The 19,732-nt window shown below is 40.0% G+C and overlaps 1 protein-coding gene across 1 annotated transcript in view; it reads right to left on the bottom strand.

The window, feature by feature from the left end:
• The window catches only part of STK26 (serine/threonine kinase 26), a 52,488-nt gene extending 41,740 nt beyond the window's left edge, over positions 1-10,748 (bottom strand). Inside the window, exons 1-2 of the mRNA XM_010375479.2 lie at positions 10,483-10,748; positions 10,231-10,381 (exon numbers count right to left, since the gene is read on the bottom strand). Coding sequence (XP_010373781.1) covers positions 10,231-10,272 — 42 coding nt within the window. The 5' untranslated portion in view covers positions 10,273-10,381; positions 10,483-10,748. The remainder of the gene's footprint in view (positions 1-10,230; positions 10,382-10,482) is intronic.
• Positions 10,749-19,732: the final 8,984 nt, after the last annotated feature.

Below are 19,732 nucleotides of genomic sequence, written 5' to 3'. Positions count from 1 at the left end.
TTCATTACTACTGTTCTGCATTGTTAGATTTCTAAATGTGTAGCTGTCTAGTCACTCTGGTTAGAGTATAAACTTCTTGAGCTCAAGGACTCTCTAATACTTTTTGTATTTCAAAGATAGGCAGCAAGCACTCTCTCCTACCCAAAGTAGGCCTTCCAAACTTTGCTGCTAATAATTTTCTGGCTTAAATCAAACCTCGGAGATTCTGTGTGTAAAAACATAAAACCTGGGTCACCACTGTCCAAGCTGGTAAAGTCCAATATATTACCATTTACTGACAAGCACATAAGAAAGCTCACCGCTAAGTTCAAACAAAAGATTTGAACTAAAACTAGAGACTCAAACAGGATCCTAATTAATGAGTTTGCCAAGTGTTCTTCCCATGGGGCCAGTAGCACTTAAAAAGCATACATTTGAAATATGCGTTATTTCCCTGAGGCTGTCAGATACGTTGACTTTAGTCTCTTTAACCACAACAGGTCAAAGTTCTATTTTCTGTGGCCATACTTTAGTAGCATGTGTGCGTACTTTGCTGATTGGTTTCTTTTGTGCTTCTGCTTAAAGTTAAGGCAGGCAGCAGGAAATTGAGATCAGGGAGTTTAGAAACTTTCCCAACTCTAGTGGGCAGCGATAATGATGAGCCAGAGGCTTTGGGAAGAAATTCTGACTTTATGGTTTCTACTGGCTCAGCTCCCCTAAATTGTCTTGCATTAATAACAGCTTATGCTCCACCTGATTATCTATATTGTCCATCCCTCCCCTACCACCCACTGCTCTGTTATTCATACTATAGTGCATCAAGCAGTCAAACTTAGCTTAATATAACATACTGTAAAGTGATATGTCCCAAAGCCAATGGTTTAGTGGAAAGCTGAGGGTGGGAAGAAGGGTTAAAAAGGGACTAACGGAGCAACTCAAAAATGCATTTTCAAATAAAAATCTGGATGCTTCTAGATGTTCTTGAATTATTTCCTCTACCTGCCAAAAATTCACTCTTAGGATCGTGTTACCAGGCACGATTGAAACCTGGTAGAGTAATTCACTAACATGCTTAGAAATTTCCTAACACATCTAGTGTAGTATGGATTTCAAATTCAGTAAAACTTCATTAAGTTGATACTGGGAAGCTTTTTCTATAATTCAAAGCAACTGTTAATTCTTTGACTAGACACCCTATTGTTCCATAATAAACAAATTGAAAAAAAAACCCATTGATGGTTAATCTGAACTCAATGCAATTCAGTCCTTTGTATTTTAAGTTAATAGGGTTTTACTTGTATAGATTTCTTTTCCCCACTTTTTCTTTAAGAGGTAATAGAAGGAGAGGGAAAAATTTAAAACACTGTTGACAATAAATAATCTCTGTTACAAGCATCACAAAGAAAGGCTGAAAACTTTTTCTGTAAACATTTTTCATGAGAAAAATGCAAAAACACAATGGCTTCGATTTCCTCAATGGCACATTTTTTAAGATGCTTGACCAAAAAAAGAGAAAGTGAACATATAAAAAAGATAGTTAGACTATTTTCAACTGTTTCATCTAAGCGATCTACAATTTTGTTTACTCTGGGGCCCAGGAAGTATGAACCACAGTTTTGTTCTAATTTTGCCAAACTATACAAAGCTAAGACATATCAGTGGTTAATCTGATATTTTGAGACACAAATCATTCTCATCCACGATGCTATGAAAAGTGGAGGAAAAGAAAGGCCAGCAGGCTGCTGTCAGGGGAAGGCTGGAACAAGTTCAGAAAAGCCTGAGGGGGAGTTTTAAGGTGCATCCTGTAGCTCTATCCCCAGCAAGGTATATGCTAGTGAGGGGTGGTGGGGAGAGGTAGGCAGGAATGGAGGACGGTATACGTTCCATATATAGGTCTTCTGGTTTCTCTGAATGTTCACAGAGGTGATTTTCCTAAATCATATGTGGTTTTAGGGAGGGACAACAAAGAGGATCATGGGTAGAGTTGGCTGTCAATGTGTCCTTAGTTTTATGTTTAAATCTAAATTTGAAGGCATTTTCCTACAGAATCACTCTATGTTATAGGAGTATTAAGAGAAATTAGTTAATATCTTCAATAAATATTTGATTTCTACAAACATTAATTCAAAGATGTGGTTCCTGCCATCTAACACTTTAGTCTAAAATGGCGGATGACCAAGTGAGAAATGCACAGAAGATAGGGTTAAGAACGGATAAAGAAAATGTGGTATGTATACACAAGAGAGTACTATTCAGCTGTAAAAAGAGGATGAGATCCTGTTATCCACAGCAAGATGAACGGAACTGGAGGACATTATGTTAAGCCAGGCACAGAAAGACAAACACTGCATGTTCTCACTCATATGAGAAAATAGATAGTAGAACTGTATTAGAGGCTGAGAAGGGAAGCAGGAGGGGAAGATGTGGACAGATTGGTGAACTGACACAAAATTACAGCCAGATAGGAGTAAATTCTATTCTGCAGTACTGTAGGGCGAATATGGTTAACCATAATTTATTGTATATTTTCAGAAAGCTAGAAGGGAGGATTTGGAATGTTCACACCATAAAAAAATGATAAATGTTTGAGGTGATAGATATGCTAATTGCCCTGATTTGATCATTACACATCATATACGTGTATTGAAATACTACTCTTGGTAGGGCACGATGGCTCACGCCTGTACTCCAGCACTTTGGGAGGCCAAGCATGGTGGATCGCTTGGGCCCAGGAGTTCAAGACCAGCCTAGGCAACATGGTGAAACCCCATATTTACAAAAAATATAAAAATTAGCCAGGCACGGTGGCGACTGCCCATAGTCCCAGCTACTTAGGAGGATGAGGTGGGAGGATCACCTGAGCCTGGGAGGTTGAGGCTGCAGTGAGATGTGATTGTGCCACTGCACTCCAGCCTGGGTGACAGAGTGACACCCTGTCTCACAAAAAAATATATTACTCTGTATCCCATAGATATGTATAATTATTACATGTCAACTAAAATAAAAGGAAAAAAAAAAGAAGGGGTCAAAATTTTAGTTCTGTGTATTTAATTGATTTTTTTAAAAAGTGAGTTACATTCTGCCATTCCTTCAGAGACACTGTTTTACATGTACCTGTGGTGGAAATTCTTTGAGTCTTAATTACGAGAAATGAAAAGGAGTTTGTTGTACTATAGCTAATAATACTGTTATTTTTTGTTCTCCTAACACCATTTTTCAGGCAACAAATAAAACCAGTAAAACCACCACTCTTTCAGAACACAGAACTCAGTCAAAACTGCTATCAAGATGTCTGAAATTCTACTATTAGATTTCCATTTCTTAAGGTATAATTCCCTGTAAAATGTGAATATCCATGGAGAAGTAAAGCACTGAGCCATTAATCAAAAACATCTTAGTATGAGTGAAATTATCAGATTCTTTCTAATGTGACAGTTCAGACAGGAAAGTAAAACAGTTTTTTATTTATGTTTGTCTTTTGGGGAGTGGGAGGACAGAGGGAAGAAACAAGAGGTAGATAGGTACAAATCACCAGTGAGAGGACCTTGAAGAGCCATGGGAAAGTACACGTAGAAGGAAGGAGAAAAGGAGGAGAGATGAGGGGAGACACAAATTTGTCTGAATCAGCCATGGTTACTAAGAAAGCAATGAAGCTCATTTTTCTCTCAAAGTCTGTGGAAGGCAAGAGAATGAGAGCCTTCAGTGTGTGTGAACAGATGATTAGTTACAAGAATGTTTTGCTAGACATATTACACATAATACATGAAAATCATTTAAATAAGTATAGAAAGTCTACATTGTACACACATAAATTAGTCTTTAAGGTGTACAAAGTTCAAGCATTGTACAATATTTTTAAAGAAACAGAATATTAAACAATGAGACACATCCACTCTATAGTATAGTGATTAACCAATACTTTTACATATAATTCATACCTAATGGTACAAAGAAAAGTGAAATCCATGGTCCCTGATTTCAAGAAATGTACAACCTCATTTGGGAGACAAGTATAACATATATAATTAGAGAAAATCTAAGGCAGTATATACATTAAGGACAAGAGTATCTACTACTGACAATAGACAGAATAGGTGCTTGGAAACAGAAGAGATTTCTATAGCCTGGGACATTCAGAGAGAGTTCACGAAGAAGGTAAGATGGAGGACCTTGAAAATCAGGTAGAATTTGGCCAATCATTGATTATTGAACTGTAACTGGCATGGTAGAATTAAAGGGATTTCTTGTTGGGAAGTAGTGGGAACTAAGTGTAGATCTACAGAGATGAGCCATACAACAAAAAGTATAGAAAACTGAGCAGAGGGCTTTGGGTCTCACTGGGGTGGTGTGGGGTGGTGATTGGGTTTCAAAAAAAAATGTGGGTTATCAAGCAGGAGAGAGATGAGATAATGACAGTGTTTTCATGTGATTAGCCAAGCATTGTTTTGCAGGATGAACTGCCCCCATACATCATAACACCTTTTACAAAGGAGCTCCAGCTCCACAGATGATAGTTAATTCATCCTAATAACCTCTCATTGAAGCAAAGGAAATGCAGCTTTTATTATTCCCCATTTTGTAGATGATTTGCTCAAGGTCACTGAATAAATGAAAAGCAGAATAAAAAATACAGCATCACAATGTTCAATGGTTCCTAAGTACCAGCTAAATTATATTCTCTCATTTTCTGGAACTCAAGCAAGGGAAGTACATGATGATGGACCTTTGTACTCAAGTGCCATTTCTAAACTCTGATTACTGTTGAAGGCACATGTCCTATCATACCCAATTTCTGTTTATTCTCCCTACAGTCCCTACTCCCCTAGTGTTAAAAGTTCTAACTATCCCCCGCTCCGCCCCCCGCTTCTCTCAGCTAACAGTCTTTGATTATTTTGTTCCAGCTGGTCTTCTGCCATTATCATTAGCATATTCAATACCTCTGCATTAACTACTCAACAACAAGGACAATAATTCGGGTTCACCAATGCAAAGCAATGCTTTCAACCTCAAATTGCGAATCTGATTATCCCTTTAGGGAGGTGTAAGGGAGGTATGAACTCTACATACTGGACTCTGTACGAACCTGAATTCTTTCTCCAATGTAGGTTTCCTGATGACTGTTAAATAAAGAATCCCTGCACACCACCCCAGTTAACTCTCTCTCTAACTTGACACATTTTCTCATCTTTTCATACATCTTAAAGCCATCCTTCCTTTTCTTACAACCTATGTATCCTGTCTCATGAGGGCCCTCACTTCCACATATTCTTTCTGGCATTATGAACCTCTCCCTCCTTGATGTCTCTAGTCCTTCATTTTCAAGTGAAGTGCCCAGCATAGAGTAGATGCTCAGTAAATATCTGATGAATGACTAAAGCTTTAATTCTACATCTTCAACTACTTATTGGACATACGTACTTTGTCATCCCATTGTTACCACAAAATTCACAAGTCTAGAACAGAAATCCTTAACTTCCTACCAGATCTGGCTCTTCTCCATTACATTCCAATTTCTTTCAGATGTATCATAAGTCTCCCAGTTCCCTCATATTCAACACCACAAAGTCTTTAACTTTTCCTTCTGAAACTAGCTAATTATTAAGCCTGGTAATTAATTTTTCTTCACAGTACTAAACATATGGAAGGGAATCTGTCCATGGAAGGCCCATTGCATCTGTATAACTATGACTGACCCATGGAAATAGCCTCTGTAGCCAGGCGCAGTAGCTCATGCCTGTAATCCTAGCACTTTGGGAGGCCAATGTGGATGGATTGCTTGAGTCCAGGAGTTGGAGACCAGCCTGGACAACCGCTAAACATTGTCTCCACAAAAAAAAAACACATAAAAATTAGCCGGGCATGGTGGCATGCACCTGTAGTTCTAGGTACTCTGGAGGCTGAGATGGGAGGATTGCTTGAATCCAGGAAGTGGCAGCTGCAGTAAGCTGTGATCGTGCCACTGCACTACAGTCTGGGTGACAGAGTGAAACCCTGTCTCAAAAAAAAAAAAAAGTTAAAAAAGAAGAAATAGCCTCTGTAGATCAAATTCCCTTACATCTCTCAATCCTCCAGTTGATTCATTCATCCAATTTTGAGACTTCTCTTCGGATATATAACTTGGTACATTGAGTCTCCCTTACTCAGAAATGTTTAATGGCCAGTTCAAAGGCCAAAATCCTTCCCTGGCATTTAAGGACAATCATGATCTGTACTCAATCCAGTTTTCTGATATTATAGTGCATCATTTTTCTAGAGGAATTCTCTATGACAGCCCAAATGACTTTATCCTGTTCTCAAAGATTTTGTGTGTATATGTGTGTGTGCACACGCTCACAAATGCAGTGCACCCTTCCTTATCTGTATTGTATACATATGCTCCTTGACTTAAAATGTGGTTATGTCCCAATAAACCTATCATAAGTTGAAAATACTGTAAGTTGAAAAGGCATTTAATACAGTACACCTAATCTACCGAACATCATAGCTTAGCCTACCTTAAACGTGTCCACAACATTTACAGTAGCCTACGGTTAAGCAAAATCATCTAACGCAAAGCTTACTTATAACAAAGTGTTGACTATCTCATGTTATTTACTGAATACTGTATAGAAAGCAAAAAACAGAATGGTTGTGTGAGTACCATTGTCAAGTCGAAAAATCCTAGTCTGTCTACCTCTGCTGGGGATTTTTCCTTGCTTAGAAATGCCCTGCCCAGTGTGTATCCTAACAAGACTTTGGGGTCAGCTTACTTTTTGGGAGCCTTCAATGCTTCCAGTCTGACACTTCTATTATACTTACAGTGAGTTCACAGATTTTGCATTATTTGATATTTCATGTGCTAGTTTTAACAACTCAACAAGATTTTAAGATCTTTAAGGGCAGAACATGTAATATATATCAGTATGCTTCCCAGAATCCAGTGATCATGTTCACCAACATTGGGCAATGTTTCCCACCACTTAGATAAAAGTCTTCAATAAAGTGTTCATTAATCGTCAAACTTCATTTCTACTTCTCATCTCAAATGACAACTGGATTTAAACTGTACCACCTGGGTCATATTTAAAGATACATGAAGGCTAATTTTAAAGTTCTTTAGCAGAAGCTTTAAAAGTTCTTTAACAAGAGGCACAGGATAAAGCACAACATTTAGTACTCTAACTCAACATTTAACTTTATTCTCCCACCTACATCTCACGAAAGATTTAACAATTAACATTATTCTAAATGAAAATTTGTCCTCAAAAATACTATTGTAGGTTCTAAGGGGAAAGATCTTAAACTTAAGTATGATTTGTAACTGAAAACTTCAAAGAAAACAGGTTTTGAATCATTAAAGAGTAAATATTTGAGTGGAAAGAGATAGGTTTATTGGTTTTTTTTTTTTAAGGTGTACTTTAAATAGTTTGAAGAGTTCAGCTACTGCTATGGAAAATTCCTCTAGTTACACACTAAAGAAGTAAGTACAAATTAAGTACAAAAAACTTCATACCCTCAACATTTGGTGTAATATGGCAAAAATGTTCATTACTACAATATTAAGAAATATCAACAATATGAGTTTGAGTAACTAATTCATAAGGAGGAGTTTGAACTGGACCAAATCCTGGGTTTTCTTTCTTCACTCCAAGTTTCTTTTCTATTTTAAACTAGTGGCAACAGCAATTTCTTTGTTTGAAAGTCAGGAATGCTGGAAGTCTTAAGTGATAGAACAGGTAGCTGGGCTTCTACTTCACATCTCTCCTCAGAGGGAGAAAAAATTGTGGAGAAAGCAATTTTGTCTTTATTTCTGGAAAAATCATTTTTCCCATCAATCTACATAATTCTCTAAAATAAACTGTTAAAAAGTTATAGGCTGGTCGGCCACCTCACCCTGATTTGTGGAAACACTATACAGTAATTTCAAGAACACTTGGCTAACTCAAGTTTTCTAAAGGTCTAAAAGTTGCTCCTGACGCTTTCATAAAACTCTAGGAGAATTTTACAAGCTCACAATAGATTTCTGCATCTCATCCGCAATATTTTGCTACATAACAATAATAAAAATAGTCTAGGTTCAAGAGTCACACTGCATGCTATCAAATTTATTATTAAGGTATTGTACAATTTCAACTATGGAAAAAATTGTGTGCTGCACAAAGTGCTTAAGAACTATATTAGAAAGAAAATGGAAACAAGAAGTTAAGAATTTACCATTTTATTAAGATGAAGAGAATGACAAAAAAAAAAAAAAAAAAAGAATCCTCTCTTCTTTGCTAACATTGAGATGTTTGCCCTAATCAAATTAGGTGGGACAAAGTAATCACAACTCAGAGGGCATAGAGTGAAAGGCAGAATTTGTAATTTAAAGTATGTGATTCACATTCGAATCCACATTAATTAAGATTTAAAAATTCAGGAGATAGGCAACTCAGATAATTAAACAAAGCAGGGAGCAATCAGAAATACTGAACAGCAAGCAGTTCCTAAACCACATAAATTCAATAAGGTCAAGACAAATTAAATAAAGATCAGAAACTATTTTCCCCTCAGCACACAGAGTTCCCCAGAATCACAAACTTGATGAACGCGAGGCACTCACTCTGCTGACGCACGCACGCAGGCTCGCGCACACAATGGAGCCAGAAGCATGGAGACCCTCACAGACAAACTTCACATGTGCATCGTTTTACTCTCCACAGAATGGAAAGAAGAGCACAGTGAGAAAATGTCACTTTTTCCCAGATCAAACAGCAAAACTGTACTTAGTATTGCGAACTATGAATTCCCTTGATACAATCAAAGGCAGAACTGAATGAATGGGGTGTGGGGCAGGGTGCATGGGGAAAAGAGGGAGGGAAGGAGGGGGGAGGCCGCCTGAGAGGAAGAAAGTTTGAGGCAATTTGCAAGGCTTGAGTGGATTAATCTTTTTTTTTTAAAGCCCTACTATTTCCTATTTCCCTTTCTCTCTCTCTCTCTCTTTATTTAATACACACTAACTTCCTGAGACTCAATCCAGACTTGCCCTAAATGCAGCTGAAATGTCTGGTGTTTAGGACACATCAGGAGTTCTAGGTGCACAAATAATCACTTTTTGGGAAAGAATTTAAAAATCACTTTTGTGGCCATTCATAAAATGAAAACACTGAAAAACAAACAAAAAAAGAACTCCATGCATCAACAAGTAAATAGAGGCCCCAGTCTACAACTCTTTGATTTCTACTAGAAATATAAGCTATTTACTACTAAACATTTTATTTTTGAACTTGAAAAAAGTTTGTTTTCACATTTTAGATCATGAGGGACTGAGGCTTTAGTGGTTTTAGCCTCTAAACTATTCATAAATGGGTTGTTTGGGCCATCTAGCAAAGGAAAAAAATAGAACATGAATGCTTTAAAAAGTTAGTAGATTTGGATAACATTTAGCAGATAGCCTAAAGTGCACCGATTTAAAAACATAACAGCATAAAAAGTTTTCTGACATAGCTTACCTTTAATAAAATGAAAATATAATGGGAAGGGGTTGGGCTGGGTAGACTTCGAGTAAGAAGTTGGGTTCCATGCAGTAGTCCCTTGTCCAAGACAAAAAGCTTCCTTTAACCACATTTCTTGTGGGAAAGGCACAGAGGGGGCTGAGAAGTCATCACCTCAGCGACTCTGAACTGAACCAGCATTTCTCACGCCACACTATGGGCTGGGCTGGGCTGGGTCGGGGAGCAAGCTACAACTTTGCCCTTAAGCAGCAGTACCGAAAGGGAGAAAGAGGTCATCTCTCTCTTAACCCTACGCACACAGGAAGAGCCCAATTCAAGCCGCCGCCGCCGCCGCCGCCACCCCTGGTCTTGCCCCGCCCCAACTTGAGTGTGTGTTTGGGGTGGGGGGTGTAGGTCACTCACTACTCGCGTTTTACCCCACAAATTCCAAGGCACTTCCATCTCTCCCAGGTTAAGTTCCGCCCCCCCATCCCCAACCCTGCCAAGCTCAGCAGGCGCAGGTGTCTGTGGCTCTGGCCTATTTTTATACCCCCAACCGCCCTCAATCCCCACCTAGTTGCGCGCTCCAGTCCCGCCTCGCCTTCCCAGAGAAGGGCACTACTTAGCCTACACACCAGGAAACACCTCGAGCCCTACTCCCAGGTCACCTGGCCAGAGTGACTGGCCCTGCCCTCAGGGGAGCCCTGGGGCCGTCCCTTGTCGCCGGTGCCCAGCACCGAGAGCGCACCGGGCTCCCAAGTAGTCACGTGGGCGGCGGGGGCGGCCTGCGCTTCCTCACCTGCATCCCAGGCACTTGGACAGCCACCGGTGAGTGGGCCATGGAGGCAACTGCTGCCTCGCTCCGCTTCTGCGGCGGTGGCGCCTTGGGTTCGGACTGGCTCCTCCTCCGGGGGTAGTTCGGCGGCCCTCCCAGGCTTTTCGATCGGGGCCTGGAAGGACACACACCAAGTGGGGTTACTGGGCTGGCGGCGCGTAGCTCGGGGCTAGGAGGTGGGCTGTTCGCGGCGCAGCTCCCCGGGACTCAGTCTACCTTTCTGGCGCCCGCCCGCCGCTGAAGCAGCCGCCTCCGCTGCTGCTCCTCTTCCTGAACGCAGAGCGCTGTGAGTGGTGGTGGCTGGGACCTGGGCTCGAGTGATGCCGCTCCTCTGCGCCTCGCCGCTTTAGGAAGAGGAGGTGGAGGCGCCCCAGCCACCCGCCTGCTCGCCTGGCCGGGGAGGCGGTTGGGGGCGGTTCCGCCGTTGGCCCTGCCCCCGCCCCGCAGTCGGGCGGTGTCGCGGGAGCCGAGGCTCCAGGCAACGAAGGGGTTTGGCTGGGGTTGCTGCAGTCTGAGAAGCTGGAGACTCTCCCGGCACGCGAAGAGGAGAACCAGGGCACCGGGAGACCTGGAACACGGCTGGGCCTGGGAAGAGAATGGAAGAGTTTGGGAAACCCTGAGGATATGAGGGCGCCCAGATGCGGCCACGTTGCAGGGAGGCGTGCGAGGCTGGGACACATGCAGCCTCGGAGACGACTTGAGTTGAAACTTGGGGAGTGTTGGAAGTCTTTCTTGGCTCCCCGGCCTGGCCAAGGTTAGGATCACAGATAGCCGCGGAGTCGGTGGACCTCCGCTTTTTCCCGCCATCTGGTCTCCTCAGTTGGGAGCCGCACCTCTTGGCAGATTCGTGGCCACACTCTTGCTTTCCGAGTTCCCTGACCCCAGACATGCTTCAGGTGACTTCAACTTAAGGTTCCCCCTACCTCTTGGGCTATCACTTGCAGAACTGCCAACCTGGGGCTTCTCTCTACCACAAGTTCTGCACGTGTAAGGCAGAGGGAAATTGGAAAACAGATGGTATGTCGGCAGAAAAATTAATGAGGATAGTAGAGGCTTGGGAAATGAGATTGGATCGTTAGCAGTACAGGTTATTGAATTCAGCCTACACTGCGGTGGTTTTGGTAACTCCCTGCCTCCACCCCATTTTAAGTTCCACTACAGGAGGGAGACGGGCTCTTTTGAGAGTACTCTAACAGTAGCGGCAGTAACACTGGTAATAATAGCAACAGGAATTTCATTATGAAGGCACCTTTGGGGACATGTAAGGGGTTAATTACTTTTTAAAAACGGAATAGTCGAGTGCCAGTTTTAAATGAAGATGAAGTTCCTTACCTTGAAATTTGTTATGGGTCTCTACGCACCACATTGTGGGGGGCCTCTAGTGGTAAACGGTAGTTTCTCTTCTTCCTTTTAAATCTTTTTCAGAGAATAGTATGATTCTTATCAATATCGATATTATTAATGGATGTCATTTTCATTGTGCCAGGGACTGCTAAGTGCTTTCTATGTGTTATTAATACCTTACTGAACCTTTACAAGGGCCTTCTGGAGTCTTATAGATTTCCCCTCATATTACAGATGAAGAAAAAGGCTCAACCAGGTTAAATAATTTGACCCAAATATCACACAATTAAGAAGTGGTACAGCTGGAAAACTCAGACGCAGGTCCGGCTGACTGGTGATTAAACTTACTACTTTCTCTACGGTTTCTGTTTGTGTTTAATTATGATAAAGGGTACAACTGCATTTTCCTTACTCCTGGTTCCTCAAGTCCAGCCCTTCACTATTTCTAACCTAATGCTAGGCTCCAATCTAGTCTCGATTTCCCACCAGTCCAGCTCACAACATTGCCAGCCTGACCAGCAACCTGCAGCACCACCTAAACTGTTAATGTCCATAGAAATCCGAGGGTTCTTTTGATCCCTCAAAAGCGCAGATTTTGATCTCGCAAGTCTGGAGTGGGCCTAAGATTCTGCAGTGCTAACAAGCTCTCACATGGTGATGATGTTTAGATCACACTTTTAAGTCGCAAGGGTCAAGCTCCCTCATTTAAGACCTGTCTCAAATCTCACCTCCATTGACCCTTCCTAGTTGCTCCAAGCCCTCCTTCAAACTCCTCCAATGTGAGCAGCGCTCACGCTGTAGTTCTTTCTTCTTATTTCATATATTTCATTTCTTTTGTCTGCCCATATTAGGTCCTTGAGGCCAGAGATCCAGCCTCTCTTACATGAGAATGATTCAGGTAGGATGGCAAGACTCGGAGGGCAAGCTTTTTATACATTTTGTCCATTGCTGTATCCCCAGAGACTAGGTTCATGGCATATAGTAGGCCCTCAATAAATAATTGTTGAATGAATGAATGAACTTCTTTTGAATTCTCCACTGAGGTTACTAGGTGCATAATGTGTACACTATATATTTTATCGATGTCAGATTAAACCCTAGACATTGACCTTACTGAACATTTAAATTGTTCAGTTTATCATGTGTTACATCTTTCATTATTTAGTCTCCAAAATTCTTCCCTGCTACTCTAATTTCACAACTACTTATGAGCCAGTTGTATAATTTTGATAGATAAGTAAATTAAGCATATCAGAGAAACGACTTTCTCTGACATCATTCTGGGCCAGAGTTATGTAACTATGTGGAAGAACGAAAGCTTAATGCTGAGGCCTGGAATATTGAGACGTTTCCTAAAAGACATTACTTTTGAGATCTTAGTGAGCTTTTTATCCTTTATTTAGGTTTACTGCTATTAAATAAAGCATCGGTTGTTGTTATAATTGATAGAGATCACTTGAGTTTTTGCATGGGATTGCTTGTGGGCTTTTAAATGATTTTTCCTGTGTGTGTGTGTGTGTGTGTGTGTGTGTGTGTGTGTGTATCTATAAACTAAATCTTGTGGAGGTGTCAAAATTTGAAAACAATTCAAATTTTATGAGCATTAGAAACTTTTTTCCACTTTGAGCTGCATTATTTCTCAAATTCTTAATTTAAATAAAATGACAAGAAATTCAAGTATGCTTTTGTTACACACACACACACACACACACACACAGGAAACTTAAATATTTTACTTCAAAGTGTCAGCGCAGGCCAGGCGCGGTGGCTCACCCATTTTCCCAGCACTTTGGGAGGCCAAGGCGGGCAGGTTACCTGAGGTCAGGAGTTTGAGACCAGCCTGGCCAACATGGCGAAACCCCATCTCTACTAAAAATACAAAAATTAGCTGGGCATGGTGGTGTGCGCCTGTAATCCCATCTACTCTGGAGGCTGAGGCAGGAGAATTGCTGAACCTGGGAGGCAGAAGTTGCAGTGAGCTGAGATGGCGCCACTGTACTCCACCCTGGGCCACAGAGCGAGACTCCATCTCCAAAAAAAAAAAAAAAAAGTCAGCCCAGAGTCTGATAATACATTACATTACAGTGTACTCCCATAGTTTACTGGAAAACGTTTCTTAAGGAGAGACACAACTTATGCATTTTGGTCACACGTAGAGTATAACATAGCACCTCAGAGAGGATTTGGGACCTGCTTGATTGGTGTGACCTGAATGGCTGTGAATACTTAATAACCACATAAACAAAGTAAGATTATACACAGATTAGGTAAGATTTTGAGTAACATTATACACAGATTAGGTAAGGTTAATGGATTTCAAGTTAGACAGTATTCTTGAGGCCTCAAAACTTAATAATTTAAATTTGGCACCTGGTTTCAATTTCCTGACATATGTCATACACTCTATTCAGGTTGAGTATCCCTTATGCAAAATGCTTAGGATGAGAAGTACTTCAGATTTTGGATATTTTTGGAGTTTGGAATAATAGCATATACATAATATTTTGGGTATGGGACCCAAATCGGAACATTAAGTTCATTTATGCTTCGGACACACCTTATATACATAGCCTAAAGATAGTTTTATACAATGTTTTTAATTTGTACATGAAACAAAGTTGGTATACATTGAACCATCAGAAAGCAAAAGTGTCAGGTGCGGAATTTTTTCCTTGTGACATCATGTCAGCACTCAAAATGTTTCCAATTTTGGAGCATTTTAGATTTCAGATTTTCAGATTAGGGATGCTCAACCTGTATTAAATATTTAACTTTACCTATGTTTACAAATATTTACCGAATTAACTGGTTCTTAGCTAAAGTGTAGGTAGATGGAAATAGCCAAACTTTAATATAGGTGACAGTGAGATAAGGGCATGTTTCTCAACTAGGAGCAATTATGCTTCCTGGAGAACATTTTTGGGTATCACAAATAGGAAGGGAAGTGCTACTGGCATCTAGAGAGTGGAGGCCAGGGATGCTGTTAAACATCTTACAACACACAGGACAGTCCCCACAACAAAGAACTCTCCAGTCCACAATGTCAATAATGGTAAGGTTTAAGACACCATGCTCCACACAGTTTTTGTGTTAGGAGCTACTAACCAAGAAACAGACTTGAAAATCATTGTTCTGAAGATTTTAGCTCAGTGTTGTGGCTGGGACCAAATAAAGAAAAGACTCATAAGATATTGGGTCACATCAAGTGGGTAATGGAAACAAAGCAGTATTCTTATTTTACCTCTGCACTGAGCCATAGATCGTCTGCCCCCTAAAAGTGAATACAACTTAATGAAAAATAATGTTGAGCAGAAAATAACTTTAGGCAAAAAATTAATGATTTCTTTTAAAAAAAATTAATCACTGAGCATGTTCCAATATACCAGACATTACCTAGCCTTCAAATATGTTAACTCATCATGATAAATCTGACCTCTTATTCTACTTTACAAAACTTAAAGGTAGGATTTCACATTTTGGACTTACACATTTTGAGCCTAGTGACTATGATGAAATGGATAAAATGTAGATATGTATGAAATATAATGGCAAATTGAAATAGTTACCTGAATACTTGAAACTAAACAAAATTATCCGAGTAATTCTAGAAGCTCACCATCCAGTGATGGGAATATTTTGATTCAGGCCATGGAGTCTACTGATATTTGGAAGGACAACATTCAAGGGCCATTTTTTATTTTAATAAAAGCATAGATGATACCTCAAATTTCCTCTTTACTCTCTTTGGGCATCAAGTTGGAAACCATGTTATGATAGTTCTTGCAGATGTTGCATATGTCGTTGCTGTTGTTCCAGCATAGCCTCCCAAGGAGAAACCTATTGAATCAGACCTTGGTCAAGGAACATTAAACAGTAAACCTGTGTGATTTCCGAATTCTCCTGAATACCCTTGTACCTTTTGTGGCTTGCACAACACGCTATCATAGTATTATATGTAATGGAAGCTGTGCTATCCAAGACATCCCTGCTGAATATTCTCTCTAGCTTTACTTCCTGATGCTGCTGAGTGGAATAGAACAACAGAGGAGGTGGGTGGAAGCAGATGCCATTTAAGTAGTTTCCTGCTTATAACATTTCTTTACATATATGCTTACTTGCTTTGAAATGTTTGCATTTAGGTACCAAAAGAATCGAACTCATAACTTCTGGCCTTTATCAGTTGGTTACAGACCTAAGAGAGGTAAGCTGGCCTGGACACTCATTCGCATGCAGAGGCAGGAGTCAAAAGATGGAAGAGCTCCCTTCCTGATTCCAGTTTTGCTCCTCTGCCTAAACTCTCACTTACAGAATCAGACTGTTGATCTTTAGATGCCTTGGACCTAAGGTGAAGGCCCTCAGAAACATGCATAGGCTCACTCACAGTCTCTTCAATGCTGAGAGAACCACTGTACCATCCATCCTAAAATGGTAGTTTATTTTGCCATATAGGTACCTGAGGAGACTGGGGAGTTTCTTGGGAGAGACTCTTTGGAAGCCTGGGCCCTTTGTAACGAGGTCAGGTAAGTTCTCTTGTGGTCTCCAGGATGCAGTTTTTAGTCACAGGAGAGCCTTTCATGTGTCATGATGCTAAACAACCCATTTGAATGATATTTTCCACTTTGAGTTGACTTTTTTAAATGTATTGAATTGACCACTTGTTCTTGCATTTGTAGGCTTCTCAAGAAAACAGTTCTAGTCAAAGGTGGCAGTTAAAAACAGGAAAAAACTGGCAGTTGAGACCAAATAGGAAGTGACTTTGACATTAGCTCACACCGAGGAAAAGGAAGTTGCCAGGACCTCTAAGAAAGGCAGTTGTGTAAAATTACCACCCTTCAATTGCTTGGCTGAGGCTCTGTCACCCTGTGGTAAAAATTTCCATGGTTTTGTTACTGCAGTACTTGAGAGAACGTGAACAGAGTAAGGGAATAACAGGCACCCCTTGCAGGAATGTTATCAGGGACTACCATAAGTTTCTAGTGGGGGCAGAAATTCAACATTGTAAACAAGAAAAGCTCCCACCCTCCTTTTTTTTCCTGGGCCACATCAATATTTAAGATTAGTTAACATTCAGTATCTTATATCATGAGGCTTACTGCAAGGGTCCAACTGTAGACTATAATGGGATTTTTTGCTGAAAAATAGAAGATAGAATGTTTTTTATACTTTCACTTTTGCCCCAGGTCCAGCCTACTCCACACCACCTTTCCTTATTTCCCTTACTTTCTCTTACCTTACTTTCTCCTCCTTTCTTCTTCTTCTTCTTCTTCCTCCTCTTCTTCCCCTTCTTCTTCTTCTTCTTCTTCTTCTTCTTCTTCTTCTTCTTCTTCTTCTTCTTCTTCTTCTTCTTCTTCTTCTTCTTCTTCTTCTTTTTTCTCGCATACTTCTTGCGCTGTGCTAAGTGCTCGGAATATAAAGAAATGCAAGGAGTTTGCTTTCCCATAGGAGAATGCCACAAAAAAACAAGGAGCATTCACAGCAATAGATGATAATAGCAGTCTATTACTACAGCAACAGGTGCCAGAGAGCAATTCATTTTACCTCTGTAGATCCTGGAAGGCTTCATAGAGGAGGTGATATTGAGCTAAACCTTGAAAAATGAATAGGAGATAGCCAGGTAGAGAATTGAGGATATGGGATGGAGAAAAGAAGCCATTTTAAACAGAAGGAACAGCATAAACAAATGCCTAAACCAGGCCTGTGTATTCCCCCATCACCTGAATACCTGGTTAAAATACGGTTATTGCAGTTCATTTATCCAGTTTCTGAATTTGTTCATCCGAGGTAGACAAAGGGCACTTGTATTTTATTTTTTAAAAACTCCCCAGGTGATAATGTTGGGTACTCTTGGTTAAGAACCTCTAGAACTAGCTGATAGTTTGATTTGATTTTACAGGCAGAAACACAGAGTACATGAGGTATCCTAACAGTGAAGCTGGAAGGATCCATTAGGGGCAGACTGTGAGCCTTGTATGGCAATCTGAAGAGTTTATACTTGATCCCTTAGGCTCCCAGTAGTCTTTTGGGGTTTTAAGGAAGAAAGGAATTTGATCCAGATTTGTTTCTTCAAAATAAAACTCTGCTTAGCACATAAAGGATAGATTGGATATGGGAGAGATTGGAAGCAGAGGGACCTATTAAGAGACCATTAGGAGGCCATTGTGAAAGTACAGAAGAGGGACTGAACTAAATTAATGGCTGTGAGAATGAAGAGGAAGGAATAGATTCCAGAAACAAATTACGGTTGGAATCAACAGCATCCAATTGATTGGATGTGGACAGCACCAGAGGGAGAGGTTTAAAACACCAGCGACATCTAGCTTGGGGAACTGGATAAATGTTAATGACTGGAACTTCACCAGAGAATGTAGAAGGGGAACCAGGATTGGGGAAAAGATAAGGAATTCAGTTTGGGTACACCGAGTCTGCAGTGCCTGTACAACCTCTAAGTGGAGATATCCAAAAGACAGTTGAAAATAGCAAGAGATCAGACTGCAAATATAGATTTCAGAACTGCAGAGAGAAATCCTTTGTAACTTCATGTCAAGATGTCAATAAAGGACATAAAAAACAGAAACCAAGTTGGAACTGTTCAGTTCCCATTTAGAAAACCACTTCTTAAACAATTGTCCTACGTTTTGGGCCAGTCAAATGTGTCCTGTGTTTACTGGCATCGTATCTATCTTCAGAAAGCCTACCGTTTCCTTCAGAGTAATGATTGTTAATCTCATGTTGGTGAGATCATATTACTAAATATTTCTGCTGTGTTTCTGCATACATAGATTTCCCTTTGAATGCACGATAATGACAGTAAAGAAAAGAATGGAGTAAAGAACAGAAATCATGTGAAGAGATCTGAATGCTACGTTGCCAGCTTTTCTGGTATGGTTTTCTTGCTTGCAACTGTAAAATAGATTATTGTGCACCAGAACAGTTTGTATTATATTTCCCTTCCTACACTCAAAAGAAAATGAGGTGGGAGATGACATGCATGCCTGGTTTCACGAAGCCAAGTGAGTGTCTTCCACAATGGAAAGAAAAACAGGAACAATTTATTGCAATCTAAAGCACAGATTACTGGCAAAACCATGATATTTGCCTGCTGTGAAAGTGCATAGCAACTTTAGTTAATATTCCTCCAATTTTTCAAAATCATTCATACTGTTCTGGTTCTTCCATTCTTTCTGTACTATTGACCTTTTATGAAACTTCACACATTCTTATAGTTTACCATGTGTGAAGGTAAGCATTCAAATGGCTAAATGCCAACTTGAAATTAACATAGATAAATCATGCTTTCTATATAAATTGTGAAAATAGTGATGGACATTTACAGTATGAGGTCATGAAAGCGGATACAAATAAATTATATTTCAAATGTTTTGTACACTGCATTTTATTATGTGTTTGGGTTTTTCTCAAGTGTTACAAGAAACTGAAATGTACCAGCTCTTAAATTTTAATGTTACTTTAGCATCTGACAATATACAGATTCTTGCTATGCAAATATAGAGAAATGGGTGCTTACTATGTTGTGAAGGATGGATTTAGTTCATGAAATATAGTTTTTAAAAATATACATTTTCCTATTTTTTCCAGACTCTAAACGCATTAAAAGGTTATTGCTGTATGGAAAGGTCATTTATATGAACAATAGCAGAAGAAACTATGTCTGGGTTGTAAAATGCTGGGTTATTGAATATGTTTCCTAGTAAAATTGCAAGGTATGGAAAGTGAGTATACCTAGTAAAGTGCTTCAGTATCACTTCTCTACTTTGGTTCTACGCATAGCATATGAGATATAAAGTAATTGTTTTTCAAAGCAGAAGCCCAAGCCAAACTTGAATTAATTCAAATACAGGAATTAGTTAATTATAATAGGTATCATGTATATAGTTCTTACTGTGTGTCAGGCATAGTTGCAATTTACATATATTCTCATTTAATTCTCACTACAACTTAATGAGCTAGGTACCACTATCATCCTATCATTTACATTTTAGAGATGAGGAAACTGAAGCACAAAAAGATTAAGTAACTTGTCCAAGGTAGAGTTGCCAGATAAAATACAGAATGCCAGTTAAATTTGAATTTTAGGTAAATGAATGATTCTGCAGGAGACACG

Source organism: Rhinopithecus roxellana, chromosome 7, assembly GCF_007565055.1.
Source record: "Rhinopithecus roxellana isolate Shanxi Qingling chromosome 7, ASM756505v1, whole genome shotgun sequence".
NCBI lineage: Eukaryota > Metazoa > Chordata > Mammalia > Primates > Cercopithecidae > Rhinopithecus > Rhinopithecus roxellana.
This window is presented reverse-complemented; position numbering and strand designations above follow the sequence as displayed.